This window comes from Acipenser ruthenus, chromosome 17 (assembly GCF_902713425.1).
Source record: "Acipenser ruthenus chromosome 17, fAciRut3.2 maternal haplotype, whole genome shotgun sequence".
NCBI lineage: Eukaryota > Metazoa > Chordata > Actinopteri > Acipenseriformes > Acipenseridae > Acipenser > Acipenser ruthenus.
In genome coordinates, this window is record NC_081205.1 from 32,300,847 (window position 1) to 32,325,992 (window position 25,146).

Below are 25,146 nucleotides of genomic sequence, written 5' to 3' on the forward strand. Positions count from 1 at the left end.
GGTACGCAGCTTATCTGGACCGCTGCATGCAGGGCTGGCCTTTGTCCTCCAGAAGTCAGTAGCTCTCGAGTTCCTGGCTGTAAAAGAGGAAGCTAGCTTGGTCGTGGGATCGGAGGACACCCACTGAACCTTCAGTTCTCCTGAGCTGTGTGGGAAATTGTTGCGGTGAGGAGAAAATAGGGTTGGACATTCCAAACTGGCGAGAAAATCGCGAGCAATAAAATTGGGCACATTAAATAATAGTAAAAAAAAATGTTAATTAAAAAAAAAGTAATTCCAAACCATTTGAAAAAATCTCATCAGTTAATGTTATTTAAAAGTATTGGTGACTTTTTATCAGCGTTACCCTGCCATAGCCATTTAAAGGATTGAATCCGATCCAGCTGAGTGAAGTAGCTGTGGGGTTAGGTCATGCTATTGCGTATTGAGATGCTCCGCAAGGGCAGGGCTCATTAGAAGAGGTATCGAGTGCCCTGTAGTTTTATTTGTTTTTATACTTAATATTATAAACATTTCAGGCTGGTGAGAACATTGGGGTTATATGGGCTCCGGGCAGGTGCTGAGTGGCTGCTAACTCAGGTCATGCAGTACACGCATACTCCAAATTCACCGCTGGAGATCGGATAGGCGGAGTGAAAGCCGAGGATAATGACATCACCGCCCAGGACGGGCACAGTCCCGTGTAATGAGGGAAGGAGACAGAGAGGGACTTTGGTTTGGAGATGGGACTGTTTTTGGGTCCAGCTGTGTCAGAAACAAGGGGACTGACAAACAGCACACCCACACCATGAGATTGGAAGAGTGCAGTGCTGCTACTAGGAAGCATCCGAGTGGTTCATGTTTCATTTACTACAGGAATGAATAAGTCCTGCAAGTCACTATGCTCTTAAAACTTTAAAGGCGAACAGGATAAACCAAAGCATTGTTTCATCACAGTAATCTGATCAACTGAAACGATAATGTAATGAGTCTTATAGGATCTTTTGGATGCATGGAATACTTCAAACATAGTAGGGCACAGGCACAGTAAACAATGCAAGGCTTGGTGGTCCAGTGGTTAGAAAAAGGGACTTGTTCCCAGTTCAATCCCAGCTCATCCACTGACTCACTGTGCGTGACCCTAAGCATTTAATTTAACCTTGTGCTCTGTCCTTCAGGTGAGACTTACAACCGAGGTGCTATTGTAAGTGACTCTGCAGCAGCAGTTGTGATGCATAGTTCACCCCCTAGTCTCTGTAAGTTGCTCTGGATAAAAGCATCTGCTAAATGACTAATAATAATAATAATAATAATAATAATAATAATAATAATAATAATAATAATAATAATAATAATGAGGTTTTAAATATGAATACCTAGAAACACCTTACATTCTGTTAGAACGATGTAAAAACTCTTTATTGCAATTTATTCCAAAATATGTCCATCTTATTACTATAATCAATGGTCTCTAGTGAAAGGTGTAATCATTGCAATGTATTTAATTCAAAGTGAATTACACCTACTCTACGCTCCAATCAGTACTGGGCAAGGTGAATGTCTGGTGTGTGATAGAATGCCTGTCTAGAGTGTTCAGGGATCATTGTTTCCTATCTGCCAAGGGATATGTAGCTCAGAGGCAGGTGAAAGGTGCTGATAAACGTGGAGCTGAGGTCAAAGCAAGTTAACACAGTGAATGTGAAGTGAGGCCCCGGGCAGGTTCTGTCACTGTCGCCTGTAATCTTATTCAAAACCCATAGATCACCCTGAACTAAATTGCAAGCCTGGCGTTTCAGGCATATTTTGGGGTTTGCATACTTGCAGTTCAGCGGGCGTAAAATGGAGGTGGCAAGATCCTTAACTGAATGAGAGGCAAACAAGGCTGGCTAAACTGGCCCAGTGTAAGCTTGTGATTACTGGCTGCAGTTCACTGCTTGCCATGTATAATCTGACAGCTTCGTGGGATAGCATGCTGCAGTACCAGCACTGAAGCCAGTCTGCACCTTTTACTCTCTGCATTATTCTTTGTTTTTGGAGAGCACAAGGCTTTGCACTCCTGCCACTTGGGTACTTTGAGAGACATGAAAGGCTGCGTGGAGAGAACGACTGAGAGCCTGGGGGCCAGTTCATTAGTGTTACAGCACTGCTATCATGATACTGTCACTGTTCTCTATTGTGTCTTTGATTTGCTAGATTAACATTCACCCCCCAGAATTAGGCACTATGGATCCAGGGACTCTTTTTAAAGCTACATTGTCCCCCTGTTCTGAATGTAAAAGCAAACATTAACATAAAAAAAACCAGGAAGCAACAAATTTGTTGCAGGTAGAATCTGTTGCATTTGTGGGTTTTTTTACAAGCAAAAAAAGGAACTATGTTACTTATCCCCAGGCCACAAAACTTTAATATGGTGTCAAAAATAATATTCTGTAGCACTGCATACTTCCTGGAAACCATGCTGTAGTTATTTCAACACAAAATCGTCTGTTGATCAGGTTTTCAAATAAGGCTGGCCTGTGATATTTTCTTTTATCTTTTCAGCCCCACTTACATTGTCATAATGTATACAATTTCTTTCTTTCTTTCTTTCTTTCTTTCTTTCTTTCTTTCTTTCTTTCTTAACCAGGGTGGAATAAAAGAGCAAATGAAAGCAGGTGTAGACGCCACACTGAATCAACATAGATGGAGTACTGGCCTGAATAATCCCTTCTAAAACAGGAGCACTAATGCAAACAGCCTTTGCAGAACGCTAGGACCCCACCTCAGTCTCCAGAGGAGGTGCTTCTACACAGAAACCAGACGCCTAGTAAGTGACAAAAACTGTACTGTGTGTGTGGCCTTTAGGCTGATTTGAATTCTACACGTGCTGCTCAAATAGTCATGAAGATTCTTCTTCTTCTTCTTCTTCTTCTTCTTCTTCTTCTTCTTCTTCTTCTTCTTCTTCTTAGTAGTAGAAGTAGTAATGTTATCATTTTTGTTATTATTTTTATTGTTAAAGACTAAAGCTGATATTTTATAGCCCCACACAGACTGGTAAGGAATGGATGAAGATGACTAAAGCATATTTAATGACGCCTCTCTGCTTGAATAGTCAGGCCTCAGTCTCAGGTTACACAAGATGGCATAGCATTGGGCTAACAGTAAAGGTCAGGCCTATTGAAATATTCTCATCAGCTTTCAGAGGGATACGCTCCATAATATCTGAAGTAGCCCAACCTCTAAGCTCGGTGCTCTTCTGTTCATTAACCCAACTAGCCTAAAGGTTAACTAGAATACTGGAAACTGAGAAATTGAGGTTTGAGTTACTGTGTCAATGTTTGTTTAAGCCATAATCACATTCATTTTAAGCTGTGAATGAACAGATACATGTCTCATCTCCGTTCCGATAGCCTCCTCAATACAGAGTCCATTAAAATCCAATGCAAAACCCTTAGAACATCATGCTGAAGACTAGCTTAAGATTGGCTCAGATTTAAAAAATATTGAATTTAATACTGAAAACCTCTGCTAAGCACAGTGCTTATTATAGAGATACCAGGGCCTTACTTTAGTTTAACTGCTGCATATTGAACTGGATCACTATTGAATTAGTGGGCCCTTTTCTCAAGACTTTAAAGACTGCTGTAAGCAGTCATGAAAAAGCAGTCATAAAAGTCATAAAGTCATATTTAACCTTAGAGAATGTATATCAGTCTTTAAAACAGCCATGCTCTGTGAATAGGACACTTTCATAGCATGGAGTTGGTATGTTAATATTATTGATAAAGTACTATTAAGCAAATAATGTTTATATGCAGTAACAACGCCACTGTAAATAATAAATACACGAATAATGAATAAATGTGTATCTCATCAATGTAATTAACTGATTTTATGTTCATTCAATAAAATAAAAACAAATATTAAAAAGTTTGGATTTCACTTGATGCCCATTTTTAACACCCGCAATTACTTGCTATTTGCAGCATGAGCAGCATTCAAAATCTGTTCAGGAACTGTGCATTTGCTCAAAGCACATTTCGCAATTTGATTTTATCGCTTTACTTAAAGATCTTTTCTGTTTCGTTCTTTGCTTGTTTGGTATTTTCCATTTCGCAATTTGAGCAAAATAATTTGCTCAAAGACCAAAATAACGTTTCATTTGTAAGTGCTCAAATCGCCAAACGGTTATATTTGTTGGTGATTGACCGAATCCTGACTGAGTGTATAACATACGCCTACATGATCTAGCTAGCCCACAGTTTACGTAACACTTCGTTTGAATCAAATACTAGTACATCAATAACATCAAACAACAGTGATTGCAAACAAGAGACTGTTACAGAAGGATAGAGACGCCTCTGTCAGCTAAAGAAAACAACCGTTGTAGTGAAAGATTTCAAGGGAGCCGTGACAATACTTTCCAAAACCCTTTCTGCCCCCCCTAACCCACAATCTAAAAGACGAAGCTTGAAGGGCTTTAAAAGACGCTCCGGTAATGCTTTTTAATGTCAGGATTCTGCGTGACGAGAGCATGATTTCCTTTGAATTCATATGAAGCCTCAGTCAATCCCAAGCAAGGATTTACAGTAATACTGCTAGTGCTTTAGGTTATCTGCGTTATAGGATATACGAGCTATGCGTGTTTATTACACTGAAGACATGCGAGCAAAGCGATGGAGAGAGACATTGAGTTAGCAGACCTACAGGGCAGCGCTGCAAAGCTGAGAAATCCCCTGTTGCTAATTTTACTCGGAAAAATCTAAAGACCGCTAACAAATGTTGTTGTAAGATCATAGCAGGGCGAAGAATTGCATTCCAGCATTTTAAAATTCTTTGGCAAATTGCGAAAGTGATTTAAACCTTGCAGTGTTTGACGTAGAAGAGAGTCAAATTACAAACATCAGGCTTTAACTCAAGCTATTTACAGAATGTTTGGATGAATGAACCACAGAACACTGTTCACAAAGCTTTAATTCATGAGTTTTTATCAATAAAAGAATGATTGGTATTTATGAGACTAACAACAGAAATAAACAGTTTTAGAAATATCACTTTATTTTATTCATAAAACTTTGAAAAAACTTTCTTTAAACAACTCCTGGGGTAAACTTTTGTGAATAGAGCCCCCAGTTTTATTTAACCCACCAAAACTGACTTATTATTATTTATTTCTTAGCAGACGCCCTTATCCAGGGCAACTTACAATTGTTACAAGATCTCACATTATTTTTACATACAATTACCCATTTATACAGTTGGGTTTTTACTGGAGCAATCTAGGTAAAGTACCTTGCTCAAGGGTACAGCAGCAGTGTCCCCCACTGGGGATTCCAGAGCCCTAACCACTACTCCACACTGCTGACTTACTCACGTTATGAATTCTTCAGCCCTATTCACAACTGTAAGAACTGTTTTAGGGATTGCATTTTTTAAAGTGTCTTTAAACATTCTATTAGGGTAAATGGTGCTTTGAAAATCAGTCCTATAAAATATTCCTTAAAACAGCCCGTAATTTTTTTGTGCAAATGGGCCAATAAATCCTTAACTACAGGGTAATTAGAAAAATATCATCCTATTAAGTGTTTATACACTTTAACTTGCAACCCATTTTGTATTTGTTTATAGCATAAAGCACAGTACAAATTACACCCAGTAGCAGAGTTGTTCTTAATTTAAAAGCATCTGTCCAGAAGTCAAATTCTAAATATATCTCCCTACACATCGCACAATTTAACTCTTGTTCTTCTACTAGGCTTTAAATACTAACACATCAAATGGTGCAGCAAGCAACACTTACTACAGTTAATTTCATTATATTATCATTCTAATGAGGCATGATACATGGGAACTGTCCTTGCTGTGTTGTTGTTGTAAAGCAGATGTTAGGGTTTGTATAATGCCTGGACGTGTTATTATTAACTTGTGAGGCTTGTGAATGTCTTGTTGGAGTAATTTGAAAATTTGTATACAGCTTCATAATGGTGGGGGAACAGTGCCAAGCGCCCATACCATATCAACAGGACGGTATCAGATGGGAGCTCATGTAAAGTAAATAGAAATTAAACAAAACCGAACACATGAAAGCAGGTCATGGATCATTTAGGCTGGTCCCCGTCTTCCGAAAAACACAACGAGCTTAAGACTGACACAGAATAATCAGCTGTGTACAATTAAAGTGGGGAATGGAAGAGCCATGCTGGAAAAGACTCTGTTATCACACTGAATGTCATGGGAGCCTGGTTTATTGATACAGATAACATCAATACTGAGCACTAATTGCTCGTTGCCTACATAGCACACATCTGAGGGATCGTTTTCCAACCTGATGGTGAATAAGCATTTGTTTGATCAACTGAATTTCTCATTTGGTAAATTAAAGGGTAACACTTTCAACAGCAGTTTGTGTTGTGATGCATTCTGCTAGTGTTCAGGATTTCATTTCTCAGTTTCCTAAACTGTCTGCGGCAGCTTAACAGAGCTGTGTCATGTGCCATGCACTCTTGTTTATTATTTCACCCCCTTTTTAAGCACAAATGGTTTCAGAACCATTATGCTGAGCATAAAAACAGAGCTAGCATGAGAAAGGTCTATTGTGGATGTTTAGAGCTCCCTTGGTTTTATATTAGTACTGTTCATCTTTTGTATTGTGGATGTTTAGAGCTCCCTTGGGTTTTATATTAGTACTGTTTGTTTATCTTTTGGGTTGTCCAAGTTGTGCTCTGAAGAAACAGTAAAGAACATTTTGATGGACCAATCGTTTTAGAAAAAATAAAATCCGGAACATGGCAAGCGCTTGTGCAGCAATAATATTCCCCAATTAAACGACTCCTGGATGCTGGACCCCTGCACTAGAAAGATACTGGAATTTGGCTCTGATTGGAATATTATTTCCCAGACAGAGGCATCTATTCAATTGATCTAAATAGTGGCGGGTCATCTAGATGATTAAAATATGAAGCTTTCTTGAGGCTTTGTTCCGTATTATTACTGACAAAAATAAAAGCACATGGATTTGCAGGGTGGATGTTTGATATTCACACCTTCGGGTCCTATAGTCATTGATTAATCCTGCGTTTTGCATCAATTGAATAGATTCCAGCGTCTTGATGGATAGTCAAGGCTGAACGAGCTACGAAGACTAGCCTTCGTCCATTTCCAGCTTATACATTATACATTTATTAATGAAGGCTGCAAGCCAATGTTGTCCATCAGCATTGAACAAACTAATGGGGCTAAGATGAGGCACTAACCAGTTGTAAGCCAAACCTGAAGAAAGAATCCTTTGATTGGATTTGGACAAGCAGTACAAACAAACACTCAAAGACTTCCAGTCGATATTGTGAATGAGGATCGGACTACGATTGGTCTTCATAATTTCCTTTTAAAAAACATCTGTGAATTTGAACCTACTTAATCGCTCCCGTAGCTACACTATAGACATGATTCTTTGCTTGTGCTACCCTCGCATTGCTGTCATTACTATGTGGCACTTCTAAATATCTTACACATGCAACAGCTGTAGAGTGAGACTGAGCTGCATGAAAATGTGTGTACTCTCAAAGACAAAATAACCTTTTATTTGCTCAGCGAGTAAAGTATGCATCTGGTTTTACTGCATATCTGGTCACTTTGCTATTTTTTACATACATAATGATATTGTGATATGGTGTATCATTCAGAGCATAGTCTTCATCTGTTGAAAAAGCTTTGTGTTATACACAAAAACCAGCTGCTTTAAATGCACAATATTAGATTCAATGAAACTTGAGCGATGAAGATGGATGAACCTGGTACCATCTATTGAATAAATAAAACTCCCCCAAGATCATTTAACTGAGCGATGAAGATGGATGAACCCGGTACAATCTATTGATCCTCACTCTTTTGTAGTAATTATGAACTGACAACTGAGCAAATGCCAAAGGGCTATTTTTATCTAACCCTATTTTTATTTACAAAATATTTGCATCAGTGAAGCAACTTAGTTACTTACCGCTGAAAGTGGTGCTCAGGACAGTACTGTAAAGTTGCATGAGGTGGATGCTCAAAGTTCATGCTGTACTACTGCTCTTCCTTGTCTTCCAAACTAAAATTCAAACAATAATAATAAATGAAACAAAGAGTTAAAAAAAAACCCACAGAAATAAATAAACCAAAACAAAAACAAAACTATCTGTCTAAAGTGCTGGATGGTCAAGTGCAAAGGAGTGAAAGGCGATTAGATTTTTTTGTTTTTGCTATTTTTTCACAGGAGTAAATAGGCGGGGCCAATTCCTCAGCCTGACCAATCAGAATGAGCAGAGGGCTTGGGTATCAGAGCCACTGCTGGGCATGTCAACTGAACATCTTTTGCATCTTAAGAAAGAATTCAGGATGTAAATCAAGCACATTTTCCACTTGTTTGTTTGCCTCGCTCTGGAACTTGATCTCAACTCTCTGTCCTCATTGGCTGGCTCAGCTCTTGCATCACTGTTTAATTGCAGCATTTCTGTTGTCTGTAGCCACCCTCCTGCTTCGGATGAGCCCTCCCGTCTTGCTGTGCGCCTGACGGATCACTTCTGGAGAATCTGGGGGAAGATGTGTCAAATAAAAATGCCCAGGGGGGTTTCTTTCTGTCTCTTTTGATGCACTGGTTATTTTTAAACAGCTGCTACTGTAGAGGTTAAAGCAAGAAATGTTCGGGGTGGGGGGGGGGGGGGGGATTTCCTTGTGTGCAAAAAATTATAAGACTGAGCTTCAGAAATGGTTACTAGTGGCAGGCAGATTTTGTGTAATAATGCAGAGGATCCTCGCAATTACTCCCCTCCTTGGAAGAAGAAGTTACTACAGGTGTAAAAGCTGTCTCTCTGATCATGGTGGAGTCTCTCCACTGCAATTCCACCAGTCGCTTCAGATGTAATTAACAAGTGAATAAAGTGAATGTCTTCTTGAGTAGCAGATTGAAGTCTCTGAATACTAGAGTATTCTACACACCCCCCTCCCCCTTCTCCCCTCCTTTACCCAACACATGGATTCAACCATCACTCTTTCTCTCCCACCCAAATAGTACCAGCTGTAAACTTAGACCAGTTTTGTGGTTTTCAGGAATGAATGGCACACGAATCATGGAGCTAAAATAAAACAGAGGCCAGTAAAAGGAGATGAAAAAATAGAAGCCGTGTATCTATGGAACACAATCCCTGTCCTCGAGAGTTGTACTATCAAATGGATAGTAGAGGGAGGGGAGGTTATGACCCACTACTCACCTACCCACAATGCACCTGAACACTTGTGATGTCAGCAAAAGATGCCAACTCCATGAGCTCAGAGTGGGCCCAGGACAGTCTTTTTTTGTTGGGAATTTAGGAGGAAAGTGTCATGTGGAAAAATTCCCCCCCCGACTCTCTCTGTCTCTCTCTCCGTTTCTACGTGCCAAAGCAGTGGAAAGTTATTTTAAACTGACACCCCTCAGCCCACGCCCAGACAGATAGTTACTAACATCTGCGAATTGTAAATCCCTTTCAAAACTGCGGTCCTGAACTGAGTCCAATTGAAACACTACTGTATGGATTAAGTGTAACCTTAATGCATCCCAATTGGTGTCACTTTGTTTTTCACTTCAAGGCAGGAGATGCCAGAGTGTAACTTTTATAAAGTGAATCACCCAATACGTGAAATGTAATAATCATGTCGCAGAATAAGATGAAGCTGTGGTGAATTCAAATGGTGGCATTGCTTCAATCATTCAATCAGACCCTCCCTGGTGTTTTTACAGACAGAAATGCACAGGGTACAAATGATTACAACAAGCTCATTACCTTGTCTACAATTATAAATAGTTTGTCCAAGTGTAGGTCCCCCTACAACCTCTGCCAAAGTGGGAACAGTACAAATCAAGAGATGTTATGATGAGGTTGTATAATGCACTGATGGAGCCACATAATGTGCTTAATTCTTGGGAACCAAAACCAAGACCAGGTGACACAGTCAGACATTACAGAGAGCAGGAGGCACTTTTTTACACAGAGAGGTTTGAGTGTACGGAATGGGTTATCAAATCAATCGGCAGCGACTGTTTCTCCTCACAGCGCTACAGCGGACGCACCTGGCCGGGTTCTCAGTGAGATCAAAATGGACACCTGCAGGTGATCTGCTCTGGAGCTCCTGGGTGTAAAGAGACAGCTGGCTTGGCCTTGTGATTGGAGGAAACCCTCTGGCCTTCAGTTCTCCTGAGCTCCTGTGGGGGATGTTGCAGTGAGGGAACATTCTTACAGTAATTAAGCAAAGCGGTGGTTCAGGCAGGAAACACTTTTAACCTTAGATCAAACCATCTAAACCTCAGGCATATGTTAGGCACTTCCAGTACCAGACTACATCATCAATCGAATAGCTAGTTTCTTATTTGTCCCTTGATAAACAATACGTCCAATGATCAGCAAGGAAAGGATTTATATCTTACCTCAATCCATCTAGAGTTTGCATCCTCCTTCCCTGCCTCCAACGGGGGAGGGCAGCTATTTTGCCTCCCAGCCCATTCCCTATGGTCAGCCTCTCCACTTATCTGCAAGCTAATTTATGGCAGGGGTACCTCGAAAGGTGAAGCCAAAGGCCAAAAAAATGTAGTGTAAAATATGTGTAATGTAGTAGTGTTGTCTGGTATGTTTTTATAAATAATCTATCGCATGAGTTTCCTGACTGAAATTGGGGAGAAAATCAAACGTGGGGTAAAATAATAAAGCACACTAACACCAACAGGGAATTAAAGCCAGTGCTGGATGTATTTCAGTTACCTCCCTCCCTCCCCGTATAGGCAGATAACACTCCATTAGAGAAAAATAAATCAATCCTTCCCTCATGGACGAATATCCCAGATACCCACAGGCCATTCCAATGAGCAAAGGTACAGACACAAATGTGGATGCAACTGTGTCCAGCTCTCACGATGATATCATGATTAACATCACAACAGCCAGCGCTGATGCAGTGGGGCGTTGAGTAACCATGTTGGGTCTGAATAAGTGAACAGTGACTGTGCTTTCCTCATAACTCTTAACACTTCACCGAGCCAAGCAAGTCAAAGCCTCTATTAATCTGCATTTGTATGGGCAGTTGGCAGTATAATGTAAATAGAAGCAGTGACTCCCAACTGCTGTAACTTAACTCTGCTGTATATCCTCTTTAATTCAGTTTTATTTGCCCATCTTCCTGTGTGCATTAAAGATACCCTTTTGGGGGGGGGGGGCTATTAATGGCCCCGAGTTTACTCATGGAATACCTCTGAGCAGATGGAGGGGCAGCTGATAAAGCAGAGGCTGAGATACTGCAGCTCCATACACTGTCAGTGTGATCTGTATGGCATGGTTCAATTATTAAAAACATGCTCTCGCAGTCACGTCTGTGCGAGCAGGCTGGGATCTGGGAGCTTGTACTTCTGGTGTTAACTAAATTCAATCAATTAATCAGTATTTCTTATATAGTGCTTTTTGTGATGAATCTCCTGAAAGCACTTTAAAGATAAAAATCACAAAAAATGTATAATAAACAAAAACAATAGAGAAATAGTAAAAGATAAGATGATACAATACCATCATTATTGGATGTGAATGCTTAATCTCTTTAATTGGGTCGTAATATTTTCATTTAATGACTGCTTTCACTGACCTCTAAGAAGCGTTTCATTATTATGTCTCCTTTTCTCCATTTTAAAGTGGGTTATTTTACCCCCGATTTCCTCCCCAATTTAGAATGTCCAATTATTTTTTTCACCCTCACCGTAGCAATTCCCCACACAGCTGAGGAGAACTGAAGGCTCAGTGGGCGTCCTCCGATTCCACAACCAAGCCAGCTTCCTCTTTTACAGCCAGGAACTAGAGAGCGGATGTCAGCGAGCTACCGGCCTCTGGAGGACAAAGACCAGCCCTGCAGGTGTCTGTCTGAGCTCACTGGGCATCTGGATGTTAGCAGCATTCCTTCAAGCCTTCCAGAAATGCTGTATGTATGAGTTTTAATGAAGGACTGTGCTGATGCAGTGTTGTGTTAGGAGGTGTCTTGCTAAGACTGAGAGCTTGATTGAAAGGCATCAAAAACAGGGGAATAACCTGGTTAATAAATCAACACAATAGATGGCTCCACCTAAACATCACACTTTTTTTGAATACATTAAATTTAAAAGAAGCGCGTCTTTTACTGTACTGTTACACAAGAACCTTCATTCAACTGCCAGCTGGAAAACAGTGTTTTTCTAAGTTCATAACAAAGTGTTTTCTGAACGATCAATGGAGCAGAGAATAGGCTTGCAGCTCCACCAAGGATAAATAAGTAAATTGGCTCCCTGTGTTCTCGAGTGAACTCAAGGCTGTTTCAACAGTGTATCACCTGCACAGCACAGACTTATCTAGGTGTGTTCACAGTGTGCTCCATTATGATAAAAGCACTCTGCTAATGCATGTACAGAAAGGAACAGAAAATGACTCAGACATTAAAATGTTAATCTTCTTAAAAAATGTAAAAACATGATGAGGTGTCGTAGACAGTGCACTATGAATTATAGCCCTTTCATTTGTCACGGCCAGGAATGATTCTTACAGCACAAACTGTAGCGATTAGGCCTCGATGGCTGTTTGCCCCTCAGAGCGGTGCGTACTAAAGAGGAAAAGGAGTGGTCGTTATGGTCTAGGTGGATGGCACTGGACCAGAGAAGTGGATTTCAAAGCCTGATGGGTGTGACTGTCTCTGAGCAGCTCCAGACCGGGTCTGCCCTTTCTTCAGGCAAGGAGTCTCCTGCCAATGTGGGCACACCCATGTGGTCAGTGCCAGCCAACAGAATATACCCTTCAACATCTCCAAAGCCTCTCAAATCCATAACTCAGGGCCGCAGCCAACCAGGACCGAAATCTGTGATTGAAATCACGACACCCACAACCTCTGAAACGTTAGCTTCTCAGATGTGCTGGTTGTGAGTTCTGTTGCTCCAGTGCTGAATTTTGAGAGGTGCTATTTGTGCCTGTAAAATCCTAACTGCTGACACCCTATGGGTCCAGTACTTCCTGATTCCAAAGAAATCACTCAGTGCTGTGACCTGTGAACTCTGCTGGCCCTAGCAATAATTATGAGGTGGGGCTGGCAAAGCTGAAAGGCCACTGTGCTTAAAAGTACTCGAAAGGAGCTGGCAACTAGGATTCTACAGGAACAGATGTCAGGTGGATTCTGATACCAAGAAAAATTATTAAAATTCAAAACTGGAGGAGCAACTGAACTCAGAACCACTGTGTGAACACCATAAACGTGTCATAAAATGACATGTGAAGCTATTTACTGTGCTCTTTAAGATTGTCAATTTGGTGTGTGTCCGTTTTATATTATTTCCCCAGGTCCATCTCTGTTTCACTGTATTGGGGGCTACATAGATTCCTTTATTGATATTTTGTCATGTCAACAGTAACACTAGCTCCAGCGATATTGTATTTTTCTTCTTGATAAAGAAATGACATCCAAAAGCACAGATTCATTGACACAAGTCCAGCTTGAGAACTTCTGGAGGGAACAGCATTTTTGTGGTTTGATGGCACTATTCTCTTTTTAATCCACATCAGTTATCATTGCATTACGACTCATGTTTTCCACCTGCAAAGGGTTTGCCCTGTTTTAAAGAGAGGCATATTTTTCTGATTGGAATACAAAGGAAGAAAGAGACAATTTAATTGCAGTTGCGGTACAAGCAGTTTATGGGAGTTGCTAGTTTTATATCATTAAAATAGTTTTGATCCCTTTCAGAAAATGTGCCTTTGTCTTTGTCAGATAGGGCCCCGAACTTTTCATAAAAGAAATCTGATGATGAGACTAAAGGTTGAACATGAATGTTAGAAGTTAAAATGGTGTTCCCCCAATTTCTGTTTTAGCTGCTTGCTAAAGTACTTGAATTGTTTATAATACAAGACAATAGACTATATTTTAAACCACTAATGTAAGGATTTGGGTTTAGTTGGTTGAAGCTGTATCACCTGACCGTTTATACATTTCAGCTTAACCCTAACCCTAATGTGCAGAGCCCAAATCCTAATGTTCAGAACCCTAACCCTAATGTTCAGAACGCTAACCCTAACTCAAACTCCATTCAAACCCAGGATCTCGAACCCAGGACCTGTTATTCCTTTACTTAAACCATCCTATTGATCCAGCCCAATGGAAAATCCTGGGAATGAGTACACAGAAGCACAGGGATTATCACAACACACTGAGAAAACATTTCTGATCCCCCCCTGACTTGGAGATAACATGTAATTGAATGAAAGGTGCAGTGGAACTGTTACCCAGTTACCTTCAGGCACTTTTATTTTCATTGAATTTGCATATAAGAGTTTGCTTGTTACATCACAAGGATCCCCGAAAGGCTTAGTCTGTTATTCCCCCTTTTGTGTAAAAACTAGCTGGCAAAACCTGCCTTGCTGTATCAGCAGCCAGAACGTTCACCCAGCTCGCTTGCGATCAGCACTCAGCTTGGCAGCTGTTTGTTGTTTAAAATCTGTTTGTTGTATTATTTTTTTCACGTCTTAACCCTGTCAGTCCTTATCTAGCGCAGTATGTTAACACATGCCATCGGAAATCATGTTGGAACCTCACGGGACTGCTAGGTCCTAGCCTGAGGTAGTGTAAAAATATATTTTTAAAAAAAAAGAAAGAAATGTTGTCCTATTCTCATGTACTGTATACTCAATAAAAGAGTTTTTAACTTAATTCACATTCTTCAGCTCAACAGAAAATAATTCAGGACTGAACGGGTTAAGCAGTATTGATTTATTCATTTTTGCCGCAGTAATTTCCACTGATGAGAAATGTCACACACAAATTACATAACATGTATTCCACTGGTACAAGTGTTGACAACATGCCAAATGAAGGGAGGATGGCTTCAATATTGTTGTGCAGACGATCAGCCTGAACAAATGAGTCCCGTTTGACAGCTTTTGGTGGGAATCAGCATTTTTGTGGTTTGAAGTAAACAGGCATTCAACAGCATTTGTTAAGCTGTTGAAGCCTTTTTCAGGAAGTACCAGTTACTATAAAAACATCTTCGCAATCAAAACATCACAATATACAACATATATTAAAACCGTCTAAAGTGTGTAATAGAACAAAGGAGGACGTATCGAATCCCAATCCCTTTGTGAAGAAGAGGCACACAATGCGTAAAGCTGCTTGGTATCGCACTATGCATTGCAATTTAGATTTAGCAATCGAGGTTTGAATCGATTGTTTACACCGCTGGAAGGATGTGCTTTCAGCTTATTAAACCTTTGCTCTTGTCAGTACAGAGACCTGAGAACAATAATAAAAAACACAGCAGGGAGTTCCTCTTTGCACCCACTAGATTTGTACATTTTCAACTTGGTTTTTGCTTTGGAAAATAAAGAACAAGTGCTTTCAATGCTTTTCTTCTACAACATATTGTTTCTGTGCCTTGCCATGGTTATCCATACCATCCTTTTCCTATGGAATTGCTGCACTTTGTTATACTTGTAACACTGTTCCTCAAGGCGTATTCCAGTCCAGGACTTTCCTTTAACCAGCTCCTACATTCTTGGGAGGCTCAGTTAAATCATGTAGAATCACAGGGGAATAAAGACCTGGACTGAACTGCCCTGACTGGAATCTTTCATCGGGACTTTGCACCAGAAAATCAGGGCTATGCGTTTTAGAATGAAATCTCGTCAATTAGCTGAAAATTTCCACAAAAACCCCAAACGTACCTTCATACCCAGAAAGCGGAGATTGTGAAAGAGCAGTAGGGCTCACTATGTGGCTGCCCCCAGGGGCCGCAGGAGTTGGAAGCTGTATGAAGGGGATCAGTTTAAACCAGTTCTGTACCCTGAGGGCACCAAAAACCTTATTTACACAAGAACAAGGAACAAGGAAACTGCTTTCTCAATACTGGCAGTCAATACGAATATGAATGACTAATGTTTGACAAGCTTACTGCAACCGAGAACCTTTAATTATACAGTAAGTGTTGAGCATTGCTCACAGCCTGTATTCATACGATACGAGGCAGGTGAGAAACCCTGAATCATTTTCAGAAGCAGGAAAAGACACAGGGGTATTATTGACCCTGAACGGGTCTGCAGAGTGAAGTTCTCCTGAAGTATCCTCACAGCACAAGCAGTGGCAATGGAAGATTCTTATACATTTCCTCATGAGCAGGGCTGCTCTATAGCATGTCTGATACCAGCCAAACACCTTTCACATGTGAACCAGATTCAAACCCAAACACCTTTCGCATGTGAACCAGATTCAAACCCAAACACCTTTCGCATGTGAACCAGATTCAAACCCAAACACCTTTCACATGTGAATCAGATTCAAAACCAAACACCTTTCGCATGTGAACCAGATTCAAACCCAAACACCTTTCACATGTGAACCAGATTCAAAACCAAACACCTGTCACATGTGAACCAGATTAAATTCCAGCCCCTTCAGGGATGAAACGCATTTCCGCTGCCCCATCTAGCCCCTTTCACCCCATGGTGCTTCTAAGAAATGTTCAGTCACACTTTCAATTACTTGCTCACAGTTTGGTATAAAGTCCATATTAAGTAGGTGTTAGACATGTGAATTTGGTAAAAAACAAAATTATTATTTAAACAAGTATCTTACAATACTGGCTAAAGACAGCTAACTGTTAATAAGACATATCGACCCTTTTTAATAACATGTTCCCTTGCTAGTGAAGGCTCTATAATTATATTGTATATCAAATGGAGGAAAGGCTTTTAATAGCGCATATTTTAGCTGAGCGCTGTGCACAAACCTTTCAAACAGCAGGTGTTGTTAGATTAGAAAAGGCTGCCTCAGCAGCACACTTAGGTAATAATATCTTTCATATTCAGTAACTTTCTGAAATATAGTCCATGATGTAAACCTAGGGAATCATGTTTTGTTGCTAGGATACTGGTAACCTGGGGACAGAAAGGGAAGCATGATTGGTCTACAGCAGAGACTGCTGCAGCCAATTAAAATCCCTGCTCATGCAGTACGTAAGGATGTTCATTCGGTATCCATGAGTTGACCCCCTCCCTTCCCCACATCACAACCCTTCGTAATATAAGAAACAGTGTCCTGTATCTTTTGTCACTGGATATGTTTTTAAAAATACTGCATGTAGTAAACATTAAGATATTTTAAATGCAAGCAAATGTTTTAAAGCGATCCATTTATGGGGCCCTGCGGAGGGAGGGGATGGTACTCATATGTGACTGTGTTTTTTTTTAGTTTATTATCTTTTTTTCCTGAAGTTTGCTTATATTTTTGTTTCAGTAATATTTCAGATACTGGCCAGTACTGTTTTTGAACTTGGGGCTCACAGCATCCAGATCCCAAGTTCAGTTGTCTCCCAATTAAATTTGATGCCTCTCAACCTCTCTGAGCACCAGTAATGAGAGCAGAGGAGTTAAACAGATACACCTGAGACGCGCTAGGTTTTTAAACAACCAGTCCCTAGAATGGAAAGCTGAATTTCTAAACCATTTTTACAAAACCTTGCGGGTCATCTCCGCTTCTAAAGGCTGAGTTTCAAGATACTAGAGATACTACATTTCAATATTCTAACCAATAGGGGTGTGCAAAAACATGTTACTGGTATTCAGAATTGTCCTTAAGAAGTCTTTCAATCGGCAGGTATTCGATAAATCCATTTACTAACGTGCTGATTTGAAAACAAGAAAAGATGTCTCACATTTATAATTACTGTCACAGTGGCAATTCACTTTTAAAAGCTTTTCATTGTCATATTACAGCCTCGGTACGCCAGTGTGACAGTAACTGTGTCAGCGCCCCAGATCAGAGGAAAATAATATTCCAATTGGCTTTTAAAACAATCAATGTGGAAGTTAATTGCCATTGGATTTATTGAATACCTGCCAATAAATACATAAAGGCAATTCCGAGTAGGAGTAACGAGTTTCTGCACACCCCTACTAACCAATCACAATGAGGGTCAGCAATTCAAGGTAATTATGTACTGTATAACTCTCCAGTCCTGTGATTTTCGTTAGGACCCGTACTGCATCACCCACTGGTAGGAGAGGTTGGCTCGCCTTCAATGGATGCTGATTTCAATTTTGAATATAGAAAGCAGACGCACAAACAAGGCACACAGGCGATGCTAAATGCATTACGCAAGTTCAATTTCTATTGAGTTCCAATGCGTTCTAATCACACGACTGACCTTTTTTTTTTGTAATTCTTGCAAGTGACTGATTCTGCTTAATTAGCTCAGAGGGCTGGTAATGTGTTTTTCTAACTGGGGTGGCTTAAAGAATTGAAGCAGCAATAGCTGTGTATGAAAGCTGAGCTGTATACAGGTTCCTGGCTGATGACATCACTTGTCAATCGCTTCAACAGCTGCCGAGAGGGGTCGATGTTTAAAATGAAGATAGCGCGATGGGTAAGCCATTTTGATTTTGCTTTCGACACATTCCTGACACAGGGCATCATACCCCTTGTATTGTAGTTCCTGCTCAGATGGCCTGAGGTCATCCACAAGCCAAGCAGGCATCATAGAACAACTGCTGAGCTGGCTTCTAATGCAAGGTGGAATGGGCAAGATAGGCTTACAAGCAGGGAGGGTGGGGTGGCTGAACGAGAGGGGAGAGCTGAGCTGAGAGTCACGTCTGAACCCTGATCTAGGGTGACGTAAGGTGGTAAAAGAACATCCACAGGGATTCTAAAAGAAAACAGACAGCACTAATCTGGCAACTGTGCAACACAATAGTCATTACCATCGTAACAGGGCCTGTAAATGGGGTTATGTTGCGATAATGAAGAAAAATGCTGATTTTTATCTATTTTGTTGAAACAATCAATGCATGTGATGTTTTTCTTTTTTTTTTTTAACTTCTTGGCCCACCACAAAACACCAAATAGGAGTTATTTATCTATTTATTTATTTATTTATTTATTTATTTATTTATTTATTAGTAAAAAGGAGAATAAATCTAGAAACAAACACGTCTTTATATCCCCCCCCTTTTTTTTTTATAGTTTTGTTATATTGACAGTTTTATTTTAATTTCATAAAACAATGGTGCAAACTTCAGTTTGGTGTAAGGACCTTTTTCTAAGGGATGGATTTATTCGCGTTCAGAATTTGAAATGCATATTATTTTACAAGGAACTATTTACAGCTCTCGGTTTACTGGCCTCTAAGCATCTGTCAAGCAGTCAGTACAATCTTTCAGCCGAGGGGAATAACTCTGACGAGCTCCTGTATTTAAATCCATTCGAGTCCGATATGGAAATTCCCATCCTGTACTGTGCAAACAGTATCATGCTTTGTGATTTAAAAATGCAATCAAAATCATGCATCAAAGTGTCAAATGAACCCTTTCTTCACTCGTCTGTTTCGGATATGCTTTGCATTTAAATGAGTGTGCAACCAAACCGGTTTTCTTTTACAGTAAGTGATTTGCTTTGTGATTAAACTTGTTCTGGTAAAGCCTGGAGTGGCATATGCAGAGAGGGTCAACCCGCTCTTGGAAGCTGCTCTGTTGAACTGCAAGATCCTTCTCTTTTTTTCACTTGTCTAAACGTTCCCTCCTTGTGCCTTCTGGGGTTTCAGAACTTGTCTGACAGGGGTAACTAATGATGTTTTTGACTATGTGAAAATACCCTCATATAGAAAATGAAACATTCTAGGACATTCTACATCAATTACATACCATATCTCTGAAATATAGTAAAAATACACATTTTTTGCTAATTCATTCAGGCAGTGTTTGGGGGGACAGATTAATGGTTACACTCAGGGTAAACTTATATTAAGAACTTATAAGTATATTTAATTTGTTATCTGTGTAAAATCCTGCTATGTGTGCCCTCCATCATTCTATATTTCACCAGCCAAAGTGTCCCTTTTCAATCGCTGGGTCTGCTACTGAAATGACTCCTAAAAGCTGACTCTCTGAAGTGAAGTGCTTTGGAAATTGAAGCCCATGTTGTTCAGCTTCAACTTTCATCTCCTTGTAACTGTGATTTCTGTATAGCGATATTTCCAATTGCTACAGTTGTGGAGGGGTCGGAACTCACCAGAGTGGTCATTTCTGAACCCATCTCACTCCAGAAAAGCATCTTTCAAGACTCTTTCTAGAAGCAGCCCACCTTGTTGAAAGGCAATATTAGTAAGCAAGATATTTACAAAAACACTCAGATATATACCATCCCATTCAGGTTTAATCTATTTAACCTTTAACCAAATTGGATTCTGAAGTAACCAAAAGCCCTACAACTAATGTCGTCATACTAAATGTATACAAACAGATTAGAGTGACAGAACTATCTGAATTTGAATAATGTGAACCATACAAACACTCCAAAGCAAACTGGCAAAGCTTATTAAACGTGGCATTACGTTTTCCTAAAGGAGTTCTATCTCCATAATCCCAGATCAATTAATAGTAATTGAGAAACAATTCTGTGTCTGCTCAACTGAACACACATTATAATCCGTTTCAGTATTACACATGGTTCCAGTTTTAACCTTAAGATTACTGATTATGTTAGAAGAAAACCAACATGTAAACTGCAGACTGTGATAACTAAAGTCACCCACTGTTGCAAAAAATTCATCAAGATATCATACTGTAATCAGACAATCAGACAAATCAGACAAACATTTCTCAAAGTTATGAGAAAGATGCATTGTAAATACCCTTATGGTATTTCTTCAGTTTTCCCATGTGTATTACTATGCATTTACCATAGTTTACCCTGGTTTGCCATGTTATTTTTAATATACTTTCTCATACCATGCTATTCTACAATGTTTACCTTTCAGTTTGCTTTATTATACTTTGCTTTTGTTTTACCATGGGAAACTTTTATGAGGGTATATTTAAAACATTGCTATTTAAAGAAAATTGATAAAAAAAACAAAAAAAAAAACTCCAGAAGTGGTTTGCATAAAGTTGTGTAGAAATCCCCAGTAGCCATTCTGGCATGCTTTCACTAGCAAGGTGTTTTTTGTACTCTATGGCATGGCTCTACCGAACCTCTAAAGTCGATATTTTATAATAAATCTCAAGACATTTTCATGCTCTGCTAATGAGGCTGGACGGGGCTTTCTTTTCTCTATTTCTTCAGCCACCTCATTTCCCTTGCTTTGCGGTTGCAAAGGTCCATACTAAATCTAAGTCCCAGGTACTCAATGGTGTGTCTGTCACTCCAGGACCTTGTTCTGTCCACATCCTCTAAGTGTTGAATCGAACAGCACAGAACCTTGTTCCAACCAGGCCTTCCATTCATTAATTCAACCTGGGTATGAGGAAAGGGAAAAAGAAAACTGCTAGAGCCGTGCACAGAGCATCATGGGAAAACTGCTACAGCCGTGCACAGGGTATCACAGGAAAACTGCTACAGCCGTGCACAGGGCATCATGGGAAAACTGCTACAGCCGTGCACAGGGCATCACAGGAAAACTGCTACAGCCGTGCACAGGGCATCACGGGAAAACTGCTACAGCCGTGCACAGGGCATCATGGGAAAACTGCTACAGCTGTGCACAGGGCATCATGGGAAAACTGCTACAGCTGTGCACAGGGCATCATGGGAAAACTGCTACAGCTGTGCACAGGGCATCATGGGAAAACTGCTACAGCTGTGCACAGGGCATCATGGGAAAACTGCTACAGTCGTGTTCAGGGCATCACATGAAAACTGCTACAGCTGTGCACAAGGCATCATGGGAAAACTGCTACAGTCGTGTTCAGGGCATCACAGGATCCAAGCACAGAGGGCTCTACTAGGTGACCTTAAGGAGGCCAGGCTGGCAGGAGTCCGATATATTAAATATCTGCATGGGCATTACATTGCCCACCCCACATGGACAGGTTTATCCTCCATTTCACCATTTCATTCATGTTTTTTCTAAGGCTGTTTATTTGAACTCTATGGGGAACGAGAAGTTGCCCTGCCAAGACTTTGAAAAGACAGATATGCATTATAAAGAATAGCACAATATAAAGAATAGCGTTGATAGAATAGGATTATTCATGGTACAATTATACATGCCGTGACCAAATTATTCTAAGCAGAAAAGAGGAGACTGGGAATAACTGAATTGTAATTGGTTCACTGCAGTATTCCACACCTAATAAACACAACGAATCAAATTACCATGAGAGACCAATGAAGAAACAAGTTTAACACATGGTCACGTGAGGAATAGGGAATTGTGTTGTTCTTTAAATTAGATTTGACCGAATGTTGAGAAATATCTGTAGAGAAAAGCACCCCAAAGAACAGGAGGCTGAGGGTTACCAAAGAGAAGCAGACTTGCTGGTGGAATCTCCTCATGCAGTCCTGTAAATGTGCCATGTGACTGGAACTGGGGCCAGAGTAGAAGAGAGATGCGTAGCCTCTTCTCACATGCCTTTGAAGACTACACCCAATCCTCTTTTTCTGGTGTTTTGTAAGCTCTGTGATTTATTTGAGGCTATTGGAATATTTGTTTGAATGCAGTTTTAAAATATTTTACTTTGGAAGATATTGCTGTCGTGCTGAAACACATTTTGCAGTGATAAGTGCAACACTGTCGACGTTACATTCCTGGCCACCTAAAGCATGGTTGGATAATGGATGCAATTTATCCTAGAAATCTGCTGCTCTTGCATTGATACATTTTGAAATACCTGCTTGTAGTAAAATAACACATGGAGTTTAAAGTAAGTGACTGAAGTAAGGATTAATATGTGGTAAGACATTCAGTTTGAAAGTGGTGGTCTTTGAAATCCAGTTTGTGTGCTCAAAGACTCAAGTGATCTATGATCTATGAAATCCCAGCCAGAGCCCTTACCTGTTGTTTTTGAAGCTTTAGTTTGTGAATGTCATGATTCATTTAAGGAAAAAACCAAATGACGGTGTAAACAGTTCAATGTTAAAAACAAGAACAAGTGAAAGAAAAATAAGTTAGTTGCTCGACCAGTTTGTTTAACCCTAAGGCAACTTGAATCTTCCCAAGCTTGGGCTCATAACACGGTATGGTTTTATGAGTGAAGTCACTGTGAGAACCAGTCACTGAGAGCAGGCAATGCCATACACCCTCCATTGTACTAGTTCAGAGCATGTCTCTGATCTCCTTTCCAGTCCTGCCAGATTCACACAAAATCATTTCACTTAGGTGGCTGTGCAGAGAAGCAACAAGCATTGCTAAGACCCTTTACTGAAGCTGGTGCAAAAGAAAGAATGCATTTGTTTTACGGCTATAAAACTAACACCAGAATCTTCTCAGAACAGTAATGGACCTGCTCCTTCCTCACTGCTGGACCTACATTTTGATTTTGGTCTTCATTGGGTACATTTAGCATGTGACGGTCTCAGGCCAAAGAAGAAAAAAATCACATTTGCCCGCTTGTCTCAACTCTTACCAAGGTACATTGGCATGGTAATTACATGGTAGTTCCCCAAGTTTTCCCCTTGCATCGTCTATACAATTAATTCTTTTTGCTAGCCACAGTTTTTTCAATGCATTCCCATACTCACCTGTGATGTACCATGCGTTCAATAAACTGCTTTATGATAATAAAGTGTAAGTTATACCTTAGAATTTATGATCAAGTGTTTACAGTCCTGGGTGAAATAACATGGCACTGAGACTCTACCAAGAATTTCAAACAAACAAACCCACTGGTGGTCCAGAGTCTCAGATACATCCAATGCAAGGAGCTGGTCTTGCGGTTTTCCTTTCTAATTTGTTTTTTCTCAGAGCTCTAGTCATCACTGACTCACTCCTTATATGTTTTCTTTAGGGGGACTTGCGAAACCGACATGATAACTGCATCAGACCATGTCTTTTTCTTTTTGCTCTTTCATTCCCACAGGTAGGGTCTCATGCTGTTAAATGCATAAACACTTTCCCACAAAACTGCAATCATTCCAACCCAAACTGTCCCGTCATTCAGCCCTGCCAATCATATTGGATTGTGCCATCCCTTATAAACGTTTCCCATAGTAAAAGCACAGTGAAGTGTAACAAAGCGTGGGTAGAGTGCAGGAAGCATTGTAAAGAATAGCAAGGTACAGTAAAGCATATTATTATATATGGAAAACCAGGGCACACTATGGTAAATGAAGAGCATAACTGTGGGAAAAGCAGGGTAAAACTGCAAAAATACAGTGTTAAACATTTCTAAAGTGATATTGCATGGGGGTGTTTTAAAATGCAGACCTCCCTTTGAAAAATGACTCAGGCTTTATTGTTCTCAAACTGCATTCATAGCAGATATGTTGATATTTTCTGCATTAACAGGGGCACCAGTGTGGAGTAGTGGTTAGGGCTCTGGACTCTTGACTGGAGGGTCGTGGGTTCAATCCCAGGTGGGGGACACTGCTGCTGTACCCTTGAGCAAGGTACTTTACCTAGACTGCTTCAGTAAAAACCCAACTGTATAAATGGGTAATTGTATGTAAAAATAATGTGATATCTTGTAACAATTGTAAGTCGTCCTGGATAAGGGCGTCTGCTAAGAAATAAATAATAATAATAATGCTTTATTAATATCTCACTGCTGCCACTGGTCCGTGGTGCAGGCAAGACATTTCTTGTAATAATAAGTCGATTCTGGGTAAATGTTTGCGACGAGTCAATGCTGCGCATCACGTTCTGGTTTATGCCTCTCGTAATCCTGGCTCTGTGAAAGTACTCACTGAGCTGTGGCCTCTGCTTTCTACCGGGCCTCCTCAAGTCGCGAGAAGGTTAAAATGCCAGACATCTGGTTGAAACTGTCACTGAGCTGACATCTTGAGCAGGCGGATTTATCTCCCTCTCCCGTACATCTGCTCACAGACTGCCAGCCAGCTCAAGAAGATATTTGAGAGTTGCGAGGGGAGGTCGTGTACACAGTGGCGGAGTGACAGTGTTGTGGGGTTTAACGAGACCATGATATCAGGGCTCTGCCACTCACAGCACATAGCCATCGCATTCCTGCTTCAGGGGTCAAGCAAGGGTAGAAATGAAAAACACACTGCTGTCCTGTCTGTTCTCTCTGTTAGCATCTATCTATCTAAAATGAAGAAGAAAAGTAATTGATAAACTGTGTGTGTGTGTGTGTGTGTGTGTGTGTGTGTGTGTGTGTGTATGTATATAATGCAAATAGTTTAGACCTGGCTGGTAAAAATGTCCTGTTGTCCTGCCTTGCATCAGTACCAGGTTGTACA

General features: G+C 40.3%; 1 protein-coding gene across 6 annotated transcripts in view; it reads right to left on the minus strand.

The window, feature by feature from the left end:
• LOC117423382 (tumor protein 63-like) overlaps positions 1–8,139 on the minus strand; it is a 62,863-nt gene extending 54,724 nt beyond the window's left edge. The window contains exon 1 of one of the 6 annotated variants that reach the window (XM_034039032.3): positions 7,955–8,126. In XM_034039032.3, the coding sequence (XP_033894923.2) occupies positions 7,955–8,016 (62 nt within the window). In that variant the 5' untranslated portion in view covers positions 8,017–8,126. Of the gene's footprint in view, positions 1–7,954 lie in introns of all 6 variants that reach the window. The other 5 variants (XM_034039034.3, XM_034039033.3, XM_034039035.3 and 2 more) reach the window with 5 other exon arrangements.
• Positions 8,140–25,146: the final 17,007 nt, after the last annotated feature.